The following is a 26,108-nucleotide window of genomic DNA, read 5'->3' on the forward strand; positions in this document are numbered from 1 at the left end:
GAGCATTGGTTTTATAACTGGTTTCATCAGCACATGACTCTAATCCTAAACCTGATGCTTTATTACCACATTAAGCTTTGCACTTGCTATGCAAGTGTCATAAATGCCATGTCCTTAGCCTAAATGAATACTTTGGCTCAGTTTCCAATAAGGATGATGGCCCCCATGTTCTAGGTTAAGGCAGAATGGATAATGATCATGAGTTTATAGAAATGGAAAATTACCAGTCAAGGCAGAAGCTAAACTCACAGAGCTTAATGCAGTCAAATCATGGGTCAGGGAGGATGAGGAGCAGATAATCCCCCTCCCAGAATACTGAAAGAACTTTGGTACATGAAATTGCACGTCTGATAGCAAGGATTTTTAATAAATATATCAAATCAGAGGTAGTACTCTATGACTGGAGAATAGCAAATATATCATCTATATTTAAGAAAGGGAAAAAATGCAATCTAAGCAACTACAGACCAGTTAGTCTGACCACAATATGCAAGAACAAATTTTGAAGGAAAGAATAATTAAAGACATGGAGGTAAATGAAAAATGGGATAAGATGCAAACCACAGACTGCCTAACCCTGTATGATTCAGAGTAAGGTATTGATGTTTTGTGATCATTAATTAGATGAATCTTTGTAATGGATGGATAAAATTGCATCAGAGATTCTGGTTATTCTCCTGGCACTACAGAAGCAGAATTACGATTGTTTAGATAACCCTAACTGTGCATCTGCATACAAGGGGTCATATTGGGACAGCACAGACCAGCAAAGTGAGATGATACTTTTTCCCCTACAGGCTACATTGTGTGCTCTAGGCCCAAATCATAAAAGGTAATTAGGTCCCACTGACATTTTTTAACACTGAAAAATGACATTTTTTCCTCTAACCTCCTTTTCAGAAACAGTTGAATGGTTTTGGCTGAAATTTAAGAAAAAAAAAAAAAAAACAGCCTGAAGCAGACAGCGAGCATGAAAACATTCTCTCACATTGTTAAAGTCTGGCAAACATACAGGTAACAAAAAACAGGGTCTTATAATAGAAAGTGTCCAGCAACATTAATAATAGGCAGTACTACAGCCCTGTGTATTGTATGTATTGCTCTTTTTCCTTAGATTAAAATTAGTGTAATTATTTTACCAATATACTATTACTAAATAATGTTACTTGAGTCACTAGCTATGCTGGAAGTGAAAACCATACATACTAAGCATAATATTATGGATGAACTAAATACAATAATTCAAGAAGTAATTCTCAATTAGCTAATGTAAAAACAAAGTTTTAGGGATCTTTCCAGACCCAGACACAATACAAGCCACAGAGAACAAATATAATTTATCCCTAAACAGCACATCACTATTTGCTGCTTTTTGGGGAGGATCACTAACATTTGAAAGTGATCTGAAGGGTGTCTTGGCAAAACAGCTCCAACTCCTGTTTTGGGCAGTCCAGTCTCCCTGCAAAAGAAAAGATGATTTTCAGAAAATTAGCATAATCATAAGCAGTTCAATTTTTCAAACTTATTCTATGCAACCTGGTAGCAAGGTTTGAATGATTAACATTTAAAAAGAACCATCTCAGAGCTGTTAAAAACTTTTGCATAGGTTATTAAACCAGCAAATAGCACATTTTCCCCAGATTCACGGGGCAGGGGGGATTAGCTTTGCACTATTTTTTTTATATATATTTTTTTTTACCAATGATAAAATACAATTCCTTTTGCAACAACAGAAGCTGGTGCAAATGTTAGCATACAAATTATAGCTTGTATGTATGTTTACCATTGCCATCTATGGGCTAGAATGTATACAGCCATCTCAAGTATTTATTAGATTGTAAAGGTCCTACTTTGTTAGCTGGAGGTGGACACATGACAGTTGGAGCCCACTTCTGGAACCCAACCTCAAAAGAGGGGATCCACAGCATGGAGAAATTTCAACTCAAAAATTAATAAAAAACTTTAATTCTGGAGTGGATTCCCTGAGGTTTGGTAGGAGGATGTGTAACCCACACACCTTCTGTGATGGGACAGAACACCCCACTAGTGGCACTGAGACTACTTAGAGAGAGATTAATGAGTCTGCTCTGCAGCCTTAGCTAAAGGCCACGTGGCTTTTAGCTCATGCAGTAGAGATTCATACAATTAGCTCCAGAGGCCCCAGGTTCGATCCCACCCACCTGCCGACGACTGGGGTCTATGTGTTACAGACAGAGTACATTCCTTCAGACTCCATCTCACTCTCCTCTTATCCACAGATTGCCAATCCCACAAAGGACACTCTACATGATCCTAGGACAGGGGTCTGGTGCTGGCATGGGGAAGGGAAGACCTGGACATGGAGAGTTCCCTTGGCATGTGGATGTGGGGGGACATTGGAAATGGTCCATGTGGAAATGGTCTCATTTTATCATTCTCTGTCATGCAATTCCTATATGAATGGTCCAACACAAAACTCTATAGTGTACACAATAAATATTAATTATACCTGTCAATAACACCATCTTCAAAATTATCTTCATTCAGCATGGATTTACGAATCTCTATTTCCATATATCCTTTATCTGTATACGGTTGAGACAAATGATCCTGGTATGTGGTGATCCATGTCTGGAAAATAGCATAAAAGGACAAATATACTGGGAAAGTGAAAAAAAACAGTTCTCAGTATACAGGCTATTTTCAGTCTGAAATACTGTACAATTGTTTGTTGCTTGCTAATTAATTATTATAATGGATGCTATACATCATAGCCCTATTTTGCTTTGCAAGTGTTGCACAATGTTTAGCTCTGGCTAGGAGGTCTAAAAATAGTGCTCTATACATAAGCAACAGCTAGGTTTGATCACCTGGCCAGGTCTCTTGCTGTAGGAAAAGTGGTATCTGTAAACTGTAAAAAGTGCCAATGCTGTAAACTCTCAAATTCATAAGATGCAAGTATAATTTAACTCTGTTCAGAGCAAGGTCACAGAGCTTATAGTAGTGCTGGAAAAGGGCTGCAAATTTTATTATTGAAATGCATACTTTGTACAAGTATTCAAGAATATTCAAGACATAAATTTCACTTAATTTTACTTCATGGGACCAACATTTCAATAAGTTTGCAAAGATCTTTTTTTCCATTGTGTAAATAGGGGAGAAGAGAGTACAAGCTGGTCACAATTGCTCATGATTTTATTAAAATGATCAAAGAAGCCTTATTAAACAAAGACTTATTCAATAAGGGACAAATTGACAGTCGGTCTGCCCATTAACTTTTTTCATTCTTATTTTTTTTCCTTGGAATGGCATTATTATTGTTTTATATACTTTAAGAAAGCCCACTCTTACATTTTACCAAATGACATTTCATTCAAATCAGCTACATGAATAGGTGACCTTATAACAAACATAAATAAAAAATACAACACCATATTATTCATAAAAGTGCAGAAAAATGTCTAAAATCTCATCTTAATCAACTCTCAGTAGTTCAATAAAAATACAGAGAAATCGTACTTGTATTCCTAGTTTCATTTGTAATTGGCTAAAACATAGGGTAAATGTTCAGTGATAATGCATTCTTTACATAAGTGTTCAGCTGTGTTGATATTTCCATGAACATCTATTAAATAAAATGACAGCATCTTAATTGAAATTTCAAGTTTATTTCTTTAAAATTCGTTGTTTAATTCAATAGTTAGAAGTAATAATGCGCACCATACAATTCTGCTTGGTCATCGCTACAGTCAGTCAGCAAACCAATGCCTGTTCAGCATTTGGGTCTTTTTAACCTCATGTACTGTACTATTTTGAAGTATGGTACCGCAGTGAAATTGTTAATGGAAATGTATGCCTTGATAATGGCCTATCACATCTAAAATCAATACCTTGGCCAAGTCTCAGCGTCATTAGTGGGGAAACAAACAGATTCCATTAAGATTATCACAAGAATCTATACATCAGATATTGCATATCTACCATGAAAAATACAACTTAGTTGTGATATGGAAGCAAAAAGTAAAATATGTTCTAACACTTAATACAGAGTCTTAAAACGCTTACTACGTTGTGCTTTCACACAGCCTTAATCAAGGGAGTGTTCCTCTCAACTCACCTTTTATACAATGCTCTCTTTAGAGTCTCACATTATGAATTTAAGTGAAAACTTAGTACCTGTTAATTTTCTTTCTTCAAGTTCTTCTATACCACTGTGAACACTTCAGTTTCACTCCTCCCTGAATAGAAGCCCGCCTCCTCTCAGAGAAAGGAAAGGTGTGATTGTTTCTCTTTGATTTCCTTTTTCCATCTTCTACGTAGCTCTTTCTTTAAAAGCCAAGTGTGCTGCATCTAGAAATTCCATACAGCCATAGTCATAGTTGTGTTTTCCTGCTGCAGCGGTAAGTGGTGCCTGTTTTTTCTGTCGGGGGTAAGATCCTTGCCTATGGCAAGTACCAGCCTCAGCTACTTAGGGACTGCTGTGCATAATGCTAGATGAAAGAGTGGGGTTGGACTTATATTTCTGCCCGGATATGGAATATGAGAGGGAAGGGCTAAGCCCACACTACTTTGGAGACTTTTTTGGAAGCTGCCATGGAAGGAGTATGTCATCAGAAGCTTGATGTGATGAGCATAGAAAGCAATGCTTGAGAATTAGGAGAGGAAGGATACATCCATATCCATGCTCTTCCAAATGCCAAGCCTATATGACCCCATTTCAGGGGAGAACTACAGTGGAGAAGGGGCACCTCGGTGCCCATCATGAAAAGGAAAAGGGAGTACCTGACCCTATGTTGTCAACTCATCCAGAGGGTCTTGACCATTTTCTGGATGGTGGTGCAAGAAACCTCCAGTATGAAACAGTAGAGACAGCAGTTGAAATCATGAATCCAATTAAGTCTGTGGGAGTTTTGTCATTTGAAATCAGTGGGGCAAGGATTTGGCCTGGAATAACTGAAGAGGGGAGCTGGCTGCCTGAGGCCCAGGTATAATGATTCTTGCTAGCTGATTCTTGCTACATGCATCCAATGAAGTGGGTATTCACCCACGAAAGCTTATGCTCCAATACGTCTGTTAGTCTATAAGGTGCCACAGGACTCTTTGCCGCTTTTACAGATCCAGACTAACATGGCTACCCCTCTAATACTTGCCAGCTGAGGCACTCTTCTGACAGCCAAGGTGTCTCCTGGGAACTCCTCTATGCTGGGAGATTCTACAGCAAGTTACCCTGCGCCCAATTAGGCAGAAGGACTTCCTGATGCTGATCTGCATGTGGTCCCTGAATCCAAGCACCTCCTCCTGCCCCTAGACTTGGTCTCCAATTTCTCCACTATACTCTGTGTAGCCGTATCACCTGAATACACCAGGAATGCTGAGGAGAGCATCAGACCCACTAAGCCCAAGACTCTTAATAATCAACTAGAAGCTGAAGAAGCTGTTCCACCTGCTGGAGACAACTGAGAATTCTGTAATGGCCAGCTCCTTAAATGTGCAATAAGAATGTCATCAAAATCTCAAATATTCTGTCTCCATCTATTGGCAAGGAATGCAATCTAGCAGCATTTGTGTAGACAAATGCAGACAGAAATATGTGTTGTTAAAATATTGGTAATTATAGCATAGTTTTGTTTAGTTGGGATCATAAAGTTGGCTGCTTTTTAAACTACAAGGAAGTGTTTTAATGGAAACCCCCCCAGAAGGGTGAAATGTATTTTGGTTGTCATGGCACACACTTGGCACAGTTACCTCCACTGAGCTCTGTGCTATCTCCAACTAAAATACCAACCTAATATATGTTAAAATAGATCTCTTAACCCACTGACAGAAAAGTATTTGTGCACCCCCTTGTGCTATAGAGAATTGCTCTACAACATTCATGTTTTTCTAATCTACATTTATATCAATTTAAGTTGTTCCCTTGTAGGAGGTACAGAAATTACCACCTCTTGAACTACAGTGGAATTCATAATGTCATATCAAGCCGTATACAATGCAAGCAATGCAATTCACCATAAGATACTTTCTAGTACAGCTGGCAGAAAGAGGTTTAAAATAGTTTTTTGCTCTCTTACTACAAAATCAAAACCTTGGATGGCTAGCAGTAAATCAAATTAAGTGTAAAAGAAAGATATGTCTCCCCAAGGCAAAACATCCTATAAAACAGTCAGCATTCATAACTAAAAAAAAGTCCAGTGCATATATGTATTGCACACAAGTCTACAATAAGTGTTGTACCACACTGTTAAGTTCATAACAATTTTCTACTGTTGTAGAAAAACTAGAAAAAGAATCTCTGGTCCTGGTGGAATGTAACAGCAGGGTTTTTTCTTTTTAAAATTACAGCACTTTTACTGGAATTTGAATAACAAGAAATGCGTGGTACATGGGAAGGCCTCCTCAAAATGAAAACTGCACCATTGCTATGAGTACTGTACTTCTGTAACTTTTCATACCTCTCCACTGCATGAAAATTTAAATAATTCCATTGAACATGAGGATTTTACTGATCCAATAGGATTGACAGGACCCCATTCCAAAGAAATCTCAGTCAGGCTTCCACATAATTTTTCCAGAGACTGCACAGTTTTGAATAACGAAGAAGCTGGACACAAATAGGCTTGGTCATCACATTTTTACCAAATCTACTGTACTTATTAATATATTCTTTATTAATAGGCAGGAGTGATAAGATGTTTAATGATTCACGATGAAGGATAATAATACCATATTTAACTGACTTATATTTGGGAATGTCCAGGTTTAAATAGAATTCGTAGTAGGCATCCTTCAGTCTCGAGAGACCATGGGTATGCACCCCTGAGGAGTAAAGAATTTTCTCAGTTAGTTTTATGGCCACCGTGGCTGTGGCTGAAGAGACGCACTCGAGAGAGACAATCGCTGCCACATCTGTCACATTTAAAGGTGATGTTTTGACCCTTTCGCTCTGCCTTCTGCAAGCTCTTTTCTCCTTTGCTAAGCTGGATGGCTTCCTCTTGTAACTCCAGAGATCTTGTTTCCAAAGGCTCTAGTCTTAAGTGTGATCTTCCAGTTGTCCACAACCATGTCCATTTCTTTAAGGTCTCGCTTGCACACTTCCTTGAAATGCAATTTTGGACATCCTTTGGGTCCTTTTCCATATGCCAATTCGCCGTAAAGGATGTCCTTTGGAATGCATCTGTCATTTAATTCGGCACACATGCCCAAGCTAGCAGAAGCATCTCTGTTTGAGGAGAGTTTGCATGCTGGGTATATTGGCCCGCTTAATCACCTCAGTGTTGGTAACTCTGTCCCTCCAGGAGATTCCAAAGATTCAGTGAAGGCAACGCCTATGAAAGCAGTTGAGCCTCTTTTTCTGATGAGAGAATAAGGTCCATGTCTTGCTCCCATACAAAAGTGTGCTGATAACACATGCACGATACACAGATCTTTGTGTGTTCTGTCAGTTTGTTTTTTCTTTTGCCATACCCTCTTGCTCAGTCTAGACATTGTTGTGGCGTTTTTCCAGTGTCAATGTTGAGTTCCATTCCAAGTGAAAAGTTGACTGCGATAGTGGACCCCAGGTGTGTGAACTCGTTCACCACTTCAAGTTCATAGTTGTTGATCTTGAAGGAGGGTGCTTCCTCAACTCCTTGGCACATTATGTTCATCTTTCTTAGGCTTATGGTAAGCCCAAAATCTTGGCAGGCTTTAGAAAAGCTGTCCATAAGGTTTTGGAGATGAGCTTCTTTGTGGGTTGTCACTGCTGTGACATCAGCAAAGAGGAGGTGTTGGATAAGTGCCTACCGAGTCTTGGTTTTAGATCTGAGTCATGCAAAATTGAATAGCTTTCCATCAGACCTTGTGTGCAAGTAGATTCCTTCAGTTGAGGAACCAAAACCTTGTTTCAGTAGCAAGGAGAAGAAGATCACAAACAGAGTTGGGGCAAGTACACAGCCTTGCTTAACTCTGCTACAAACCTGGAAAGCCTCAGAGACTGAATTGTTGTACGGAACAGTTCAGTACATGTTTTCATGGAAGGATTGAATCATGCTTAAGGACTTTGGGGGGTATCCAGTCTTTGTAAGATCAGTGAAGGCTATGTAAAGGGGCTTTTTTTGTTCTCTGCATTTCTCTTGTAGTTGTCACAGTATCACATGTCAATAGTAGATCTTTTAGCTCTGAAACTGCACTGTGATTTGGGATAGACTCTGTCTGCAAGCGTCTGACGTCTGTTCAGGACAACTCAGGCAAAGGTTTTTTCCATAATGCTAAGAAGGGAAATGCTAGGATAGTTATTACAGTCACTCCTGTCTCCCTTGTTTTTATAGAGAGTGATGATGTTGGCGTGTGGCGGTTCAGTGATGAGACAGAACACAGCTTTATGCAAGCAAACAGGCTGGTCAGCTGAGATGGGCCGTTCTGCCCCCCCGCCTTCCACCTTCTCCTTTTATTATATTTCTCCCCCTAAGCATTACACACTGCTACACAAAGGAATGTATGACGTTAATTCATATACTTAGTTACCATCCCCTATCTACTACAATCCTGGTTCTCAGGCCTTGAGCCCAGGCTAAGAAAACCTCCCACAGTTGCTGTCCAAACAATCAAGTTCTCATGGTTCATATCTAGCCCTTGTCCTTGGATAGAGCAATGTGTGCATTGCTTCTACGAAACAGTCAGGGTGTGCCCCGCCTGCTTCCAGGTGGAATAGCTAAACATTAACCCTTCATTGGCGTCTCTCATTTCTTGTGGTACTTTGCCTTCTTTCCAGCACAGGTAGCGCAACTTGTGAAGATGTTGCAGTAGAATAGGTTTTCCGCATTTTATGACCTCTGACAGTATTCAGTCTTTTCCGGGGGCCTTTCCATTGGGGAGTCCATCTATGGCAAAGCTAAGCTCTTCGATAGTTGGTTCATTGTCGAGTTGGTTCATAACAGGCAGGCTTTCGATGGCATTGATGGGATAAGATGATAACATAATCCTGATACCTAAAAGAAAATTCTCAGTAAAAGGTAACTTCCATTGCAATACATCAACAGCAAGTTACCCTGGGCCCAATTAACTGTTGCACGCACTTAGTGCACAGTGAGTGAAAAACAGTATCAATGGTTAGTATTTTGCACCCATTTTGCAGTGGTATAAATGACTGCCCCAGGTGCAGGACAACAAAGAATCTGGCTCCCTCTAACAGAGACTTTTAAACTTATTACAGGCTTATTGCTACTTTTGAGACACATTTCTATGCTAATTCTGCTCCTTTAGACATCATACCAATATTAAAAATTATATACAAATCTAAGTGAAGATGACTAAGTAAATTCAAACATGTTATTACAACATAAAGATTGAGAATTTAAGGTCTGTTCCTGCTCTCATTGAAGTCTATAGGAGTTTTGCCATTTATTTCAACATGAGCAGGATCGGATTCTTAAACACATAAAAGTCAGAAAAGAAAAATTATGGCTCCTTCCGTAACTGTAATTTGTTTCCCCTGGTTATATTCCAAAACATTTGCTTTTAAAAAAAATTAGAATACTGACAACAATATACATATCTACCATGCCATCTGTAAAACCCAAGAACTGAAAACCAAAGACATTCTAAATTTCATTCGTCCCAAATAACACAGACATATTACCATCAAGTACAAATAAATTTCTTTTTCATAACACCACCACAGCTTATAGTTGATTGTTATCCAACATATGCAGTGATGCATATTCAGTACAAGAACTGCAGCATGAAGTGTGGAATGTGTAGCTAATCACATGACATCATAACAAAGTATGCAGTTTCAAAACACATCTTTTAATTTTAGAGTTTGGTCTGTTAATGCAATCTGGATTCACCACTATGAGTGTGCAGATTGAGAGAAGGCAGATGCCAGGCTTGTGAGCTGAAAGCTGAGAGGAGGATCTAAACTTGGAAGACTAACTCATAATAATAATAATAATAATAATACATAATTATAAAAATAATAATAAAGATGTTCTGAAGAAGAGAGTACTAACTACACTAACTAGACTCCTGTCCTAGAAGTGATGGTATGGTTGATTAAAGGCTTCTGGAGCAGGAAGCTGTAATAAAGTTATATCTAAGTATAGGATTTCATTAAAGAAATTTTTTTTGTTTACTACTGAAAGAAATTGATTTTAGTTTTATTTTGTCTGTGCCAGATCCTTAGCTGGTGTAGATGGGCATAGCTCCATTCCTGATTATTTTAACCGAACTTAACCCCCTTTTAAGCCAACAGAAATTCTGGTCCATATATTTTAAAGCAGTATTTGCTGTATTATAGTGAAAACTTAGCTTCTTTTTATGCCTGCATGCATCCCATAATTTTGTCAGATTTGTAAATAAACATTTTTTCATTTTTCTTACTCTGTTTTTCTTATTTCTAATTTAACAATAAGTAATCAGGAAGGGTACAAAAGCTGAAGGGTGGGGAAGAAGTCTAACATAACTGACTTTGAAAAAACACAAAAAACATCTTAGAGGAAGTCAGGCTTTAGACAAGGAAAAGAAATGTTAATTTAGTGGCATGGAATTGAAATATTCTCTTATTATGTTTGTCCAAAAGGTCCATGCTGGAGGCCAATTCAACACATGCCTCCAAAACCAAAACCAGATGCAAGCCCTCATGATAAATACATAAACAATATTGAATAATTTGAGCTAAAACAAAGAAAAAATATTTACCCCATCCACAGTTCCAAATCTCGAGTAAGTAGATTGACATAAATTCTTTGAACCCAAAGGAACTTTGTTGATATCATAATCTTTAGGTTCAGCCTCTCTGTTTTGGTGCCTTTAAAAAAAAGTTTATATTTGTGAGATGACAAATGTAATCATGATCTCTTGTTTTGAAATAAAAATTTCACTGGATATAGTGAAACTCTCCACATTTATGCGTATCATAGGCTTGGCACTACTGTACCACCCATTCTTTTATCCTACTATTATAATCGTAAGTGCAGTTGCTGGCTGCAATAGTATCTTGTTGCACCTAGAGGCGAAGAGTGAGATTTACCACTGAAAATAATATATTTAATAGTACTACTAAATATAATTAAATGGGAAAAAAATAAAGAAAAAATCTATAACAGAAAGAAACCAGGAAAACAATAGACATGTTGATTGAAGTTTTACTGCAACAAAACTATGGCATATCAGCTAACCTATCACTACCCCTTTTCCCCTTTAAAAAACGGTTATAAGAATCCAAAATGACATGAAAAAAGGATAATGTAATTTTATGCCGAGTTATCTTTTGACAAAACAATTAACATTTAAACCAGAAAGTTTCTATATTTAGTGAAATAAACACTATGCAAACTATACAAATAATCCTGCATTACTTACTAGTCTGTTTACACCAGGCAAGGAACTCAAGCTGCCTGCTGGTGAAAAGCATTCACTAGCTAAGGCAAAACCAATGTCAGACAAATAGCCAACTCCCTCCTGCTCATGCCTTTGAAATAATTTATTAGCAAACAATTAAATCTGAGGCTGAATTTCCATCCCTAGTCTAAATGGGTTCTATTTGCTCCCCTGAGACTGGTGAGTGTGATACATTAGAAGAGATTTTCAGTCACAAAGATAGAATGTTATGTGCCAAGCACTGTTGTCAAAAATCCATTTTTATTTACATCTTGCAGAGCACCTATAAAGGTTCAGCCTATACAGCACTCTATAAAAAGAAATATTTCAGTTCTTTATGGTTACAAATGATGGAGAAGAATTTAATTCTTGTGTCAGGAACTAGTATTCAGAAGTATGAAATGTTCAATGGATACTTGGATTTAATATTAAATACATTATATATTCCTAGAAAACTCTTCTAGATGGGGGAGGAATATAATTGCTAGTCTTCACCTCAATGTCATTTTAGTTACACAGAAAAGGATTATGCAGGGACACTACATTAATGAGACACCTTTTGGATACATATAATCAATAGAACTGCTAAGGGATAACTGTAGAATACAAAAAGGCAACTTTGAATAGCAGCAGCAAAGTGCAAGAATGGATGAAAACCCTAAACAAATCCTCTTCCTCCCCCCATCCCCCGTTTCCTTCCCTGATGAGAGAAATAATGGTGTGAGTGAAATCCTGATCCTATTGAAGTCAATGGGAGTTTTGCCATTGACTTAAACAAAGCCAGGATTTCACTGTGTGAATGTGTAAGAGAATTTAGTTGATGTAAAGGAGATTTAGATCTGGATGTCATCTGTATATTTATGACATTTTAAAATGTGTTCTCACAGTAGCTCTCTCACTAGCTTTATACAGATGTTGAATAATGTGATGGAGAGAACTGAGGCCTGTGAGACTCTAAGGGCTTTAATGAGGAGGAACAGTTATTCCAAACCATCCTGAGTCCATCCATGTCTACACGGAGCAGCAATGCTCAGTACAGGGATGTAATTTCTAAAGTGCACTAACATGCAGTGCACTAATTTCTCTGTGTAGACGCTTCTGGTGCACACTAACCATTCTCTCCTACACTTAAACATAGTGCTGTTTGAAACAGTGCATTAGGAAACTTTTAGTGTGCATTAGGAAACTTTTAGTGTGCACCAGCAGGGTCTACATGGACTAATTAGTGTGCAAAATGTTAGTATGTTTTAGAAATCACACCCCTGTAGTACACATTGCTGCTCCATGTAGACAAACACTATGTGCTTTTATAGGGCCTACCATGATCCTGAACCTGATTGGGGCCTGCAGGCACTGCCATAACATTAAAAACAATTATACAAATCAGGGCAAGATATTTTTGGGGGGGGGGGGAGGGGGGGATTAATTTTGCTTACAGCTTTTAAAATAATCTCTCTATATGCAAAAGAACTTTAAAGACATGAGGAACGTATTCCTGTCCCACGTATTCCTGTCCCAACATTCCATGTTTATTTAATTGGAAAAATGTCACTCCCTGCCCCAGCCCAGTACACTATTCTGTTTGAATGTTTGTCTTCCTTTTAATGGCTGTGGACTCGCGAGTTGTTTTCAAGCTTTGGTACTAAAGGATTCTTTTACTAGAATGGATTCCTTCTTTTCAAAGAGACAAGACAGATGATCCACACATGCCTCTCACAAGCTCTTCAGCAGAAGTCCAAGCTGGAGGTCAAATTGTCATTTTAACTTTTTTTTTGTATTAAAAAAACCCCAACAATGTCAATGTTCAAGAGTCCGACTTTAACAAAACAAAAACAAAACAAACAACTTTCCCCCTTGTGGTATTGCATGGTGTTTACAGAATTGTGTGATGATCATTCTAAGTTCTTCAGGAAAGGGACCTTGCTTTCATACTTGTCTTTAAAGCATCTAGCACACTGATGGCTCTGTATAAATACATACAAAATAATAATCTGCATATATATTCAAGCCTAAGAACAATGAGATAAAGAGAGAGGCAGACCAAATTCTGAAATCCTTCCTTTTGTTACTTTAGATCAAACCCTTGGTATTATTTTTTTAATGTTACGATTTTGATCCAACTCCCAATGGAGTCAGTGGAAACAATCCCACACTCAATATAAGTTTGATCTGGTCCCATAGTTGTTGTTTCCGTGCACTGCTCCTGTCTGCAAGCACCACCCCCGCAGTTCCCATTGGCCGGGAACAGGGAACGGTGGCCAGTGGGAGCTGAGGGAGCAGTGCCTCCAGAGAGGGGCGGTGCACAGAGCCACGTGCCTCCGCAGGGGCCACAGGGGCATGTTGGCCCCTTCTGGGAGAGGCATAGGGCCGGGGCAGGCTGGCAGCCTGCCTTAGCCCCCCGATGTGCCGCCAACTGGGAGCCGCCTGAGGTAAGTGCTGCCCAGTGGGAGCCCACACCCTAAGCCCCCTCCCACAGCCAGCACCCCATACCCTCTCCTGCACCCCAACACTCTGCCCCATCCCAGAGCCCCCTCCTGCATGCAAACTCTCTCCCAGAACTTGCACCCCTCACCCTCTCCTGCAACCAAAGCCCCTGCCCCAGGCTCAGCCAGGAGCCCTCTCCCACACTGCGAACACCTCAGCCCCAGCCCAGAGCCCGCACCCCCTCCCGAAACCCAACCCTCTACCCCAGCCCAGTGAAAGTGAGTGAGGGGGGGGAGAGCGAGCAACGGGGGGGGGGCGCGATGGAGTGAGCGGGGCGTGGCCTCAGGAAGGGACGGAGTAGGTCCTGGGTTGCTCTTACATTCAAAAAGTGATCTTGGGCATACAAAGGTTGGAGACCACTGATATACAACATGAGCTGAATTAACTGTTATTTCCATGATAATAATATGGTAAAACATTAAGATTGGGGCTTTTAAGGGTTAAATCATGCAGAATGACAAAGCTAAGGCGACACATGCAAACTGGAACTCTGACCTCAATTTCTATGCACCTTACAGAGTTCCCAAATGACCCTGTCAATTTGCAGGAACATATTTGACTAGATTTTCCACTGCACAGGCAAATTACCCACCCAAAAGCCTTCCTTTTATATACCTTTGTTTTAAACAAGAAGTGCACTGCTAATTAACGAGGGCTATTCCTAAACCAAATTACACCCTTTAGTCCCCCAGCATTTTCAACTGAAGAGCATCTTAAAACAAGAAAATGCTGCACTAATTTTTGGATAACAGAGTTTCCCCACCACCCGGTTTTCAACTGGAACGCCTGGTCGAAAAGGGAGCCTGGCAGCTCCGCTTACAGGGCCATTAAAAATCCAGTTGGCGTGGGGCTGGCAGGCTTCCTACCTGGCTCCACATGGCTCCTAGGTGGAGGAAGGGCCACAGGAGCTCTGTTCACTGCCCCCGCCCCACTCTGAGCGCCAGCTCCGCAGCTTCCATTTGTCAGGAACTGCGACCAATGGGAATTGCAGGGGCGGCACCTGCAGGCAGAGGCAGTGTGCAGAGTCACCTGGCTGTGCCTCAACTTAGGAGCTAAGGGACATGTCGTTGCTTGCGGGTAGCCACCCAAAGTGAACGCCACCCGGATCTCACACCCCAAAAACCCCTCCCACAACCCTACTCCCTGTCCCAGTCCTAAGCCCCCTCCCACACCCAAACCTCCACCCGGAGCCCACACCCCGAAACCCCTCCCATGCCCCAACCCCCTGCCCCAGCCCAGAGCCCCCTTCCGTACTCCAAACCCCTCAGCCCCAGCCTGGAATACCCTCCTGCAACCCAAACCCCTCATCTCCAGAGCTTGCACCTCCAGCCAACGCCCTCATCCAACCCCCTAACCGGTGAAAATGAGTGAGTGAGTGAGGGTTGGGGAGAGCAAGCGACAGAGGGATGGGGATGGAGTGAGTGGTGGCAGAGCCTCGGAGAAGGGGCAGGGAAGGGGCTGAGCCTTGGGGCAAAAGTGTTCAGTTTTGTGCAATTAGAAAGTTGGCAACCCTACCCCATGGTCAAAAATGTTGGAGCTGGTTTTCCCTCAAAATAAATAAATTATCTTTGGGCAAAGACCAAGTGAATATTTCAGAAATAAAATGCAGCTGAAAACAGCAGGACTCATATAGAAAACTTTATGCAATCTTAACTCTAGTGATCATTGTTATCCTGATACTGTATAATACTTCGTCTACCAACACTGTAACTCATCAAAAGGAGAAAACAGGGACTTTCAAATGTACATGGCATTGTAGCCAAGTCTCCTGATATTTGGTGTTTCTTTAAAGCCCTAGTCCCTGGAGTCAAGTGATTATACAGGGGTCTCAGCTTTCATAGAAAAGAGTGTTTCTAATCCTCATGGTTGCAAAGAAATGCCTGAAAGCATGAGCTGAGTGTACCCTAAGGCTCAGAAACCAGAAGACAAAGAAAAGGAACCCCAAATTGTTTATTTTTAAAAATTTTCGTGATTTTTAAGCCAATCTTGTAATTTTCTAGGCTTGACTTGTGATTTTTAAACACAGGGTGTTGGCAGTACTACTAGCTAGCCACTGAGCTACCCAAGTTCACAATACTGTGTTAATTGCCAGTGACAGATGTCAGTTTTCCTGAAAATTAACTACTCTGAAAGACCAAAAGCTAGTAAAATAAAGATGAAAAGTTACAACGATTAAAAATCAATTTATATTAAAAAAATCATCACTAAAGATTTGGTTCATACATGCCTGATCCACCCCTTACACTTGGTAACTTATTCTATGAGTAAAAAGAATGAGGAGTACTTGTAGCACCTTAGAGACTAACAAATTGATTTGGGCATAAGCTTTTGTGGGCTAAAACCCACTTCATCAGATGCATGCAGTGGAAAATACAGTAGGAAGATATATATGAAGATATATATACACACAGAGAACATGAAAAAATGGGCGTTGCCATACCAACTCTAACAAAACTAATCAATTAAGGTGAGCTATTATCAGCAGGAGAAAAAAAACCTTTTGTAATGATAATCAGGATGGCTCATTTCAAACAGTTGACAAGAAGGTGTGAGTAACAGTAGGGGAAAAATTAGCATGGGGAAATAGTTTTTAGTTTGTGTAATGACTCATCCACTCCGAGTCTTTATTGATGAAATGGGTTTTAGCCCACGAAAGCTTATGCCCAAATAAATTTAAGGTCTCTAAGGTGCCACAAGTACTCCTTGTTCTTTTTGCTGATACAGACTAACATGGCTACCACTCTGAAACCTTATTCCATGAGTGATGTCACTGATTTCAGTAGGCCTATTCACAGAATAAGATTCTACTCAACATGTGTATGAGTGGCAGAAACTTTGAACCATTCAGGCTTTTATACAGTGCTATAAAAATACTCAAGAGCCTGCACAGTTTGAGAGGGCAGGAAGAAAGAGGTTAAGTTTGAATAATATTGGGATCTCTGTTACACAACTCTTCTATTGTAGCCAATAATGGAAAGAAGCATTATTCCTCCCCTGCATATTTATTTAATTTTGTTTGTTTATTTTTGTTTGCAAAAGGGTAAGGAGGGTAAGGAAACTAAAGCTCCTCTCAGGGAACAGAGGGACAGGACGGAAGGTATGATCTCCAAACCCACAGAACCTGGGGATCTTTGGGAAACTTTACTCCAAACAATCTGGATTCCAAATGTTCCACAAGGAAGCTTTCCCTCTGCAATGATCTGCAGGTCTGGCTCCTCATTCTTTGTGGCAAAGGAACCATACTGCCATGGGCCACCTCCCACCACAGCAGCAATACATCACTCTGCAAACCATGGACAAGACCCTGATGCTACCACATTATGAGCAGCATTAACTTCTGTGCTAATCATCATTCCACTACCATAAGGCTGAGAGGGGATAATACCATGATGTTCGGTGCTTTCTTCTTCTTCCCTGTCATACTCATGACTGCCAAGCTCTGAATTGTGGAGTGGGAGCAGAGGGATTCCAAAGTGACCAAAAATAGCAGGTGCATGTTGGAAAGGTGCTGCTCCGCCTCTTCTATGTTCATCACGACTATATTTGGATTGCCAGAGAGGGGCATTTGTCTTATATTCTGGGGATATTTTTGAGATAAAATAACAGATTTAACCTGATATTCAGAGATAGTGATCATCTATAAACCCCACTTAAAGAACACCATATTGACTGGATGGCCACACTATTATATCCCTCCCTAGTGTTTTACAAACAGAGCAAGGACAAATAAACATAAGAGCTTTTAGGGGGACACAGGGTGGGAAATGGCAAACATATTGCTAAAACAATAAATAGAGACAGTTGACATGTATGTAATCTTTACCCCTCCTACCTTTGAGATTCAAAGCAAAAGTTTGGTTGTGTGTTTTGTTTTAATATTGCCCTTTTCACACACCTCTACACTTTCTAGTACCGATCAAACTACTGTGAGAAAAACCATTATCACAATTATTTTTACTGGACTGAAAGCACAAAATGCTAGAAATACTATGGTAAAATCTACACTTGCATGATTTCCAGTCCTTTCGTGTGTGGGGGTGATCACATTTTAGCAGGGCAAAATTCTGAAAACATTAATTGAGAAAAACTCCTTGAAGTCAATAGATTTTTCAACTAAGGAAAACTTGGCTTCTTCTTGGCAACAAGGCTTCCTAGGTAACTTTAAAAGCATTTGAATGTTACAGTTAGAAAAGAATAGAATATAAAAGTGCAAAGAGAAAGTATGTAGCAAATCAGGAGAGTTCTCTTACGGGCATTACCTCATCTTTCAGACACTCATTATTATTTGTAATATCATAGTGCCTAGTAACCCTAGTCATGAACCAGGACCAATTGTAAAGGAGATGTGTTGTAAAAGCAAGGCAACCTGGTCACTCATAATCATTAAAGATTCCATGACACTATTTTTGAGAGTAAAGATGTTAACACCACATTCTACAGGCCACTATCCTCCGATCCCACTGAGGAATACCAAAAGAAAATATACCATCTGATCAAGAAACTCCCTGCTATAGCACAGGAACAAATCTACACAGACACACCCCTAGAGCCCTGACCAGGGGTATTCTATCTGCTATCCAAGATCCATAAACCTGGAAATCCTGGACCCCCCCATCATCTCAGATACTGGCACTTTTACAGCAGGATTATCTGGCTATTTGGACTCTCTCCTCAGACCTTACGCTACCAGCACTCCCAGCTATATTCGAGACACCACTGACTTCCTGAGGAAACTACAATGCATTGGTGATCTTTCTGAAAACACCATCCTGGCCACCATGGATGTAGAAGCTCTTTACACCAATATTCCACACAAGGATGGACTACAAGCTGTCAGGAACAGTATCCCTGATAAGGCCATGGCACACCTGATGGCTGAGCTTTGTGACTTTGTCCTCAGTCACAACCATTTCAGATTTGGGGACAACTTATACCTTCAAGTCAGCAGCACTGCTATGGGTACTTGCATGGCCCCACAGTATGCTAACATTTTTATGGCTGACTTAGAACAACACTTCCTCAGCTCTCGTCCTCTAGCACCCCTCCTCTACTTGCGCTACGTTGATGACCTCTTCATCATATGGACCCATGAGAAAGAGGCCCTTGAAGAATTCCACCTGGATTTTAACAATTTCCATCCCACCATCAACCTCAACCTGGACCAGTCCACACAAGACATCCACTTCCTGGACACTACAGTGCAAATAAGTGATGGTTACATAAACACCACACTATACTGGAAACCTACTGACCGCTATACTTACCTACATGCCTCCAGCTTCCATCCAGGACACATCACATGATCCATTGTCTACAGCCAAACCATAAGATACAACCGCATTTGCTCCAATCCCTCAGACAGAGACAAACACCTACAAGATCTTTATCAAGCATTCTTAAAACTACAATACCCACCTGGGGAAGTGAGGAAACAGACTGACAGAGCGAGACGGATACCCAGAAGTCACCTACTACAGGACAAGCCCAACAAGGAAAACAACAGACCACCGGCCATCACGTACTGCCCCCAGCTAAAACCTCTCCAGTACATCATCAACAATCTACAACCTATCCTGGAAAATGATTCCTCATTATCACAGACTTTGGGAGGCAAGCCAGCAACTACACACCACACCACAGCAGGAGAGAGCGTGTACTAGAGTGGACAGTGGCAGATGAATGAGCGGTGTCATTCTCGTCTAGATGAAAAGAAAAGAAAAGACAGAAAAGAAAAACCTGCCACTGGCCAGGGCCAGCCGACTCTGGCTCAAGGGACTCAGGCTATGGGGCTGTTTCATTACTGCAGCCCGAGGCCAGACATCTACATAGTAAACTACATACTGCAGCCCCATAGCCTGAGCCCTTTGAGCCTAAGTCAGGTGACATGACATGACACCACAGAAACACTAACCCAGGAATCAATCCCTGTAACAAACCCTGTTGCCTACTTTATCCCCATATCTACTCTAGCGACACCATCAGAGGATCCAACCATATCAGCCACACCATCAAGGGCTCATTCACCTGCACATCTACTAATGTGATATAAGCCATCACGTGCCAGCAATGCCCCTATGCCATGTACACTGCCCAACCGGACAGTCTCTATGCAAAAGAATAAATAGACACAAATCAGACATCCGGAATGGTAACATACAAAAGCCAGTAGGAGAATACTTCAATTTCCCTGGACATTCAATAACAGATTTAAAAGTAGCCATCCTTCAACAAAAAAAAAACTTCAAAAGCAGACTTCAAAGAGAAACTGAAGACCTACAATTCATTTGCAAACTTAACACCATTAATTTGGTCTTGAATAGGGACTGGGAGTGGCTGGCTCACTACAAAAGCAATTTTCACTCTCTTGATATTGACACCTCCTCCTCAATTATTGGGAGAGGACTACATCCACCCTGACTGAATTGGCCTGATCAACACTGGTTCTCCATTTGTAAGGTAACTCCCTTCTCTTCATGTGCCAGTATATTTATGCCTGTATCTGTAATTTTCACTCCATGCATCTGAAGAAGTGGGGTTTTTTACCCACAAAAGCTTATGCCCAAATAAATCTGTTAGTCTTTAAGGTGCCACCAGACTCCTCGATGTTAAACCAGATTTCTTTGCTAAATTCTAACTCAAGTACTTGTATTCTGCCTGTTTGGAATTACCCTTGTCGTTGAAGTTGGATCAGTTATTCTTTGTTTCACCCTTTTAAAAACTATAGTGTAATGTTGCTGCTCAGAATGGCCTCTGGGGTTTGTCTACACAGCAACTAGACACCTGCTTAGGCTCAACGGGCTCGGGCTATGGGGCTGCAGTATGTAGATTACAATGTAGATGTCTGGGCTCGGGCTGCAGTAGTGAAACAGCCCCATAGCCCGAGTCTCTTGAGCCAGAGTCGGCTGGCCCTGGCCAGTGGCAGGTTTTTCTTTGCTGTGTAGACAGACCCTGGGTTTCAGCTAGACAAGAATGACACCACTCCACCAGGGTCATTCATCTGCCACTGTCCACTCTAGTACACACTCTCTCTGATATGATGGCACCCTCTCCACTTCTCAATACTGTATTCATGACACAACTTTCTTTTTCTGTATGAAATACAATCAAGTCTTAAATTTTAAAAAAATAAAGTCAAGATAAATACAACCTACTCATATAGACTTTTGCTAGTAGAACAGATGCCTGCCAGCTGACAATACAGACTAATCAGGACATATTGCTCCTCTTGTAATCATACTATGAAAGATCATAACTCTCATGCCCAAATCCTACTATGATTATAAAAAATTAAACATTAAAAACCTTTTTACATCTCAGCTTATTAAATAGATCAAAACTAGAAAGTATTCTACATTCTAATCAGGAACATTCTAATTTAGCAACAGCTGAATACATTGTGTACAATTATATCTGGGAGGGCATAGCTCTTCATCCTGTGTAATGTAACCTGATGCCCTTTATGATTGCTACCAGATAAACACCTGGTATTTATGAAATACCATAGTCTTATAGGAATACAGGAGAGGAAGTGTAGGACATACAAGTAAGGCCACAGTAATGCATCATAAAATATTGAAAAAAGGATACGTAATAGGAATAATATTACATTACTCAGAGTGAAATACACACATTGTTTTGTGAAACTGCATAAATCCAAAACAACATCAAAGCAATTAAAGATATGTTGGATCATTCTGCTCTGAAACTGAATTTCAGTTATAAAAAATAATTGGATTACATTAAGTAGTTAACTTATTTGTTACTTTAATTTGCTTAGGCTAATATTACAACAATGTATTTAAAATGAAAGACTGATCTAACTATTACAGTTTCCTTATTTTATACTAAATAAATAAAATTGGACCCATATTAACAGAGCATATTTTTAATGTATTTTAGATTATAAAAAAATCACTTTATTGAAGCTCAGTTTAATAATAGAAATGCCAGGGGATAGATAAATTGATGATTTATTTCTAAAAATAAAAGGATTTCTCATTATTTTCATTTTGAAGATCAAAATGCTTTTGCTTTATTTAACTTGAGAATCAGGATGGCTTTCTTATTAGCTCACCACTCACCAAAACAAATAGGTTTGTTATCATACTTCTGCACATCACATCCAAGGCTACTCCCATGTTTCTGTGACCTAGTTATTTTATTTCATGTTTTGCATTACTTAAATAAGAATCTGCCTTAAAGTTTACATTATACATACATACAATTATTAAGTGGTAAGAGGTCCCCTTCCCTGATGTTTTTGTTATACTCCTTGCCAGAGCAACAAGAGATTATGGGCCAAATTTTCACATATGCAAATCCATATAGAGAAAATACAGACAAAGTGCATCTGTGATTGCATGAACAGTTACCATGTTTGCATGGAAAATCAGGTAAATGCATGCACAAACCATTTGATACCTAATTAGCCTTTGCATGTGCAATTCCTCTCTTTGCACAGACATCCGAAAGTGTATTTTTACAAACAAGTTTTTTGTACGTGAATCAGAACTCTAACTTTAAAAATGTTGTATATTTGCCTTTCACTCTGAAATCATTAGAGACTATGAGCTAAATTCTTGACCCCATCTACAGCAGAACCTCAGTTACAAACACCCCGGGAATGGAAATTGTTTGTGACTCTGAATAAAACATTATGGTTGTTCTTCCAAAAGTTTACAACTAAACATTGACTTAATACAGCTCTGAAACTTTACTATGCAGAAGAAAAATGCTGCTCCTCCCCCCCTGCCTTTTTTTTTTTTTTTAGTAATTTACATGTAACACAGTTCTGTACTGTATTTGCTTTTTTTTTTTTCTCTCTCTCATCTTTACTGCTGCCTGATTGTGTACTTCTGGTTCCAAATGAGGTGAGCTGACTGGTCAGTTTGTAACTCTGGTGTTTTTAACTTTGGGTTTCTACTGTACCTATGCAGAGTTCACAAGGAAATCAATGGAAGTTACATCTGAGTATCTGAAGGCAGAATTTGACCCATAATCTCTCTATAATTTCAATTAATGCTAAATAGGATTCCTACCTCCTGGCAAATTTTAAAGATAGGCAATTAAGGCCAATGGGAACTGTGGAGCCGCCCCCCCATGAATCTAGAGGCTGCAGGGACCTGGCTGCCACTTCTGGGAGCTGTGTGGAACGAGGGCAGGCAGGGAGCCTGCCTTAGCCCTGGGCTCCTGTTGCACTGCCAGCCAGGGTACCTTTTCGACCAGGCATTCCGGTCAAAAACTGGATGCCTGGCAACCCTAATAACCTCAGGAGACAGTGCTTTCACAGGTACTGGCCCCAAGCTATGGAACTCACTGCCAGATGAAATGGACTATTAACCTCACTACATTCAGAACTAAACACAACCCTCACCCCCTTTCCTCCCAATACTTTCCTGCATAATAATCTCTTTCTCATGTATTTTAAAAAACCCTAAACCTGCCTCTTCATGGCAAACAAGAAAGACAGATATGACTGTGATTTTTACCTTTGTGAGGAAATGAGATGCTAGATAGTGAAGGCCATAGACATATTTAGACAGACAGATAGGATACATAGAAGCAGGGAGACTGAAGAGTGAATGGTCGGTTCATTAAACATTCCAGCAGGCAGAGGTGAAAGTAAGCCGGTACGCCTCGGCACGGCGTACCGGTAAGAGCCGGTGTGCCATACCAGGACCGGCTTTCAGAGAGGGCAATTTAAAGCCCTGGGGTAGCAGTGGCGGGCTGGGGCTGCAGCGGGGATTTAAAGGGTCCCGGAACTCCAGCCGCTGCTACCCCCTACCCCCAGGGCCCTTTAAATCCCAGCCTGAGCCCTGCTGCCCGAGCCCCCGGGTAGCTCGGGGCTCCAGCAGCTGCTGCCACAGCGGAGCCCCAGGCCCTTTAAAGCTCTGCCAGAGCCCAGAGCCCTGGGGTAGCGGTGGCAGCCGGGAGCCCGCAGGGCTCCTCAGTGATTTAAAGGGCCCGCGACTCCGCTACAGTAGTGGCAGCTGGAGCCCTGGGCCCTTTAAATCACCACCGAGCCTTGGGGCTCCCAGCTGCTTCTGCAGCTGGTAGCTCGGGGGTGATTTAAAGGGCCCTGGGCTCCCAGCCGCCACTACCACAGCTGGAGCCCTGGCCCTTTAAACCAAGATTTAAAGGGCCCAGGGATTTAAGGCCTTACCTCTTCCAGTTGAGGCCACGTGCCCCTGCTCAGGACTCCGGCGTACCAGTAAGTCCTCTAACTTACTTTCACCCCGCCAGCAGGAGATGCTTTCAGTTTTGTTTTCATTTCTGTTTTTTTTTTTTAATGAGAGCCTCTACCACCATTCAGTCAGATTGGACACAAGCACTCATGAATTATGACATGTCCAGAGCAGTGGGTTCAATGTAGGAGAGAGGTTTGCTTAGCTGAGGACTCAAGAGGGATGACTGAGAAGAAGGATGGCAAAACTTCTCCCATGCACATCTCAGCACCACCCACTGAAAACATCCTTGGGATCGTCTTTTCCCTTCATGAGCCACAATAGGCATCCTGTTTTTTCTCTTTGAAAATCTGGCCCTTATACGTGTATTGGATAGGGGGATTTTATATTGTTGCCTAACATGGCTTCCTGCTTCTGCTTTGTCTGCTTTCAAACATGAAGTGACCAAGAGTACAGCAGTTTTTGGTATTTGGTGATTTTACACACATGGATCTTTATAAATTTTCCATACCTTTAATTATTAGTTGGCTCATAAATCATAATGAAGTTAGCAGAACCACACTACCATAAAATGGGTGGAAAAAACTCTCTAATTCTAAAGTTTACCTTCCATTTAAAATTCCATCTTTAGTTATTCTTCTTACATACTGCTTCTGTTTATGATTTCAACATATTAAATTTACAATAAATTGCTTTACTTCAGATATGGAAAAAATGCCACGAAATAACACATTCTCTCCTCACAATACATTTCACATCTCAGACGCATGAATCTCTCACAAACAGTTTCAGTGCTTAACTTTGGCTATGCTAAGTAAACTGCCAGACAAATATCAAGGCAGGGACATAATTTACTATCCCAGTGATTTTCAGAAAAGCTTTCAATAACAGTGCTGTGCTCAAATCCACACAGTACAGAAAATATATATATGGAAAAGGATACTGGCATAAACACTCCTGAATTTACTCATGACGCAATTATGACTGCAAAAATGTATCAGATTTTAAACATGAGCCCATATGCATAGTGAAGATAATTAGACATGAATCAAAAATAATCTGACACCATACACTAAAAATAATCATAATACAAACATGGAGAGAGAGAGAGAGAGAGAGGGGCAGGCAGACCAGTAACGAGTGTGGATAATATAATAAAACCATCTGCAAAATAGCTGGCAGTAGTTAAAACTGGCAGATGTATATGTATTGGGGCTTTCAGTATAAATCAGCTGAGGGCTCTATGGTGTCTGGTAGGCAATGCCCAAGTTGGGGGTAGTATGGAGCCACACCACTTGAGGGGGAACATAGGGGAAAGTGCAAATTGCTACACCACTTTAAGGGCTAACCAGAATATAGCCCATAATTGTTAGCACTCTCTAGAGATCTATTTAGGTATTTACAACCCAATCATCATGGCCACATATCTAAGCACATTTCAAAAATACTAGTAATCTGAACACATTTGAAGTTTGATTCTTTCCCCATTTTAGGGGTCCCCATATTCCTCCCCCTTCTTCTTCCTCACATCATCACTAGTGTATTAGTTACTCATTTTGGGGAGCTAAGCTAGTCATTATTGTGGGAAAGCCAGGATGAAGAGAGGAGTCTTATGCAAATTAGTTCTGAGGGATCCTATGTGCATCTTGCTTCTATTTCTCCTCTGCTTAGGTGTTCACAGGGTTTATTCCACCCCCTCCATGAACCACTGAACCAGATCTACACCACCTTAGATTTCTATAGTTATTTAAATGGTGAGCCACTGGGTCCTAAATAGCCCCTATGCTTACTGAGAGTTTGGCCTTGACAGCACAGGATTTTGGAGATTGCAGTATTTATACTCTTTAAAATAGCTCTGTTCTAGAATACTATTTAAAAAAAAAGCCAATTGCTCCTAAAAAGATCCACTTTTTAAAACAAAAATCAGAAAACAAAACAAAAAAAAATCATGAAAATTTACCAGCTTGGGCACAAAGGAACAACTGTCTGCGTACAACAGTTGTACTGCTTTATCTTTAAGGCTCCTTTATACCGATATAACTCCTCCATGCTCAAGGCCTTACCGGTTATAACTATTTCAGCAAAAGGAACAAACAAACCACA

General features: G+C 40.5%; 1 protein-coding gene across 1 annotated transcript in view; it reads right to left on the reverse strand.

Annotated features, from left to right (window-relative positions):
- Positions 1–26,108, reverse strand: part of CFAP95 (cilia and flagella associated protein 95) — a 55,414-nt gene that overhangs the window by 28,645 nt on the left and 661 nt on the right. Inside the window, exons 2-4 of the mRNA XM_048850935.2 lie at positions 10,657–10,765; positions 2,489–2,610; positions 1,391–1,459 (exon numbers count right to left, since the gene is read on the reverse strand). Coding sequence (XP_048706892.1) covers positions 1,391–1,459; positions 2,489–2,610; positions 10,657–10,765 — 300 coding nt within the window. The remainder of the gene's footprint in view (positions 1–1,390; positions 1,460–2,488; positions 2,611–10,656; positions 10,766–26,108) is intronic.

This window comes from Caretta caretta, chromosome 5 (assembly GCF_965140235.1).
Source record: "Caretta caretta isolate rCarCar2 chromosome 5, rCarCar1.hap1, whole genome shotgun sequence".
NCBI classification, from domain to species: Eukaryota; Metazoa; Chordata; order Testudines; family Cheloniidae; genus Caretta; species Caretta caretta.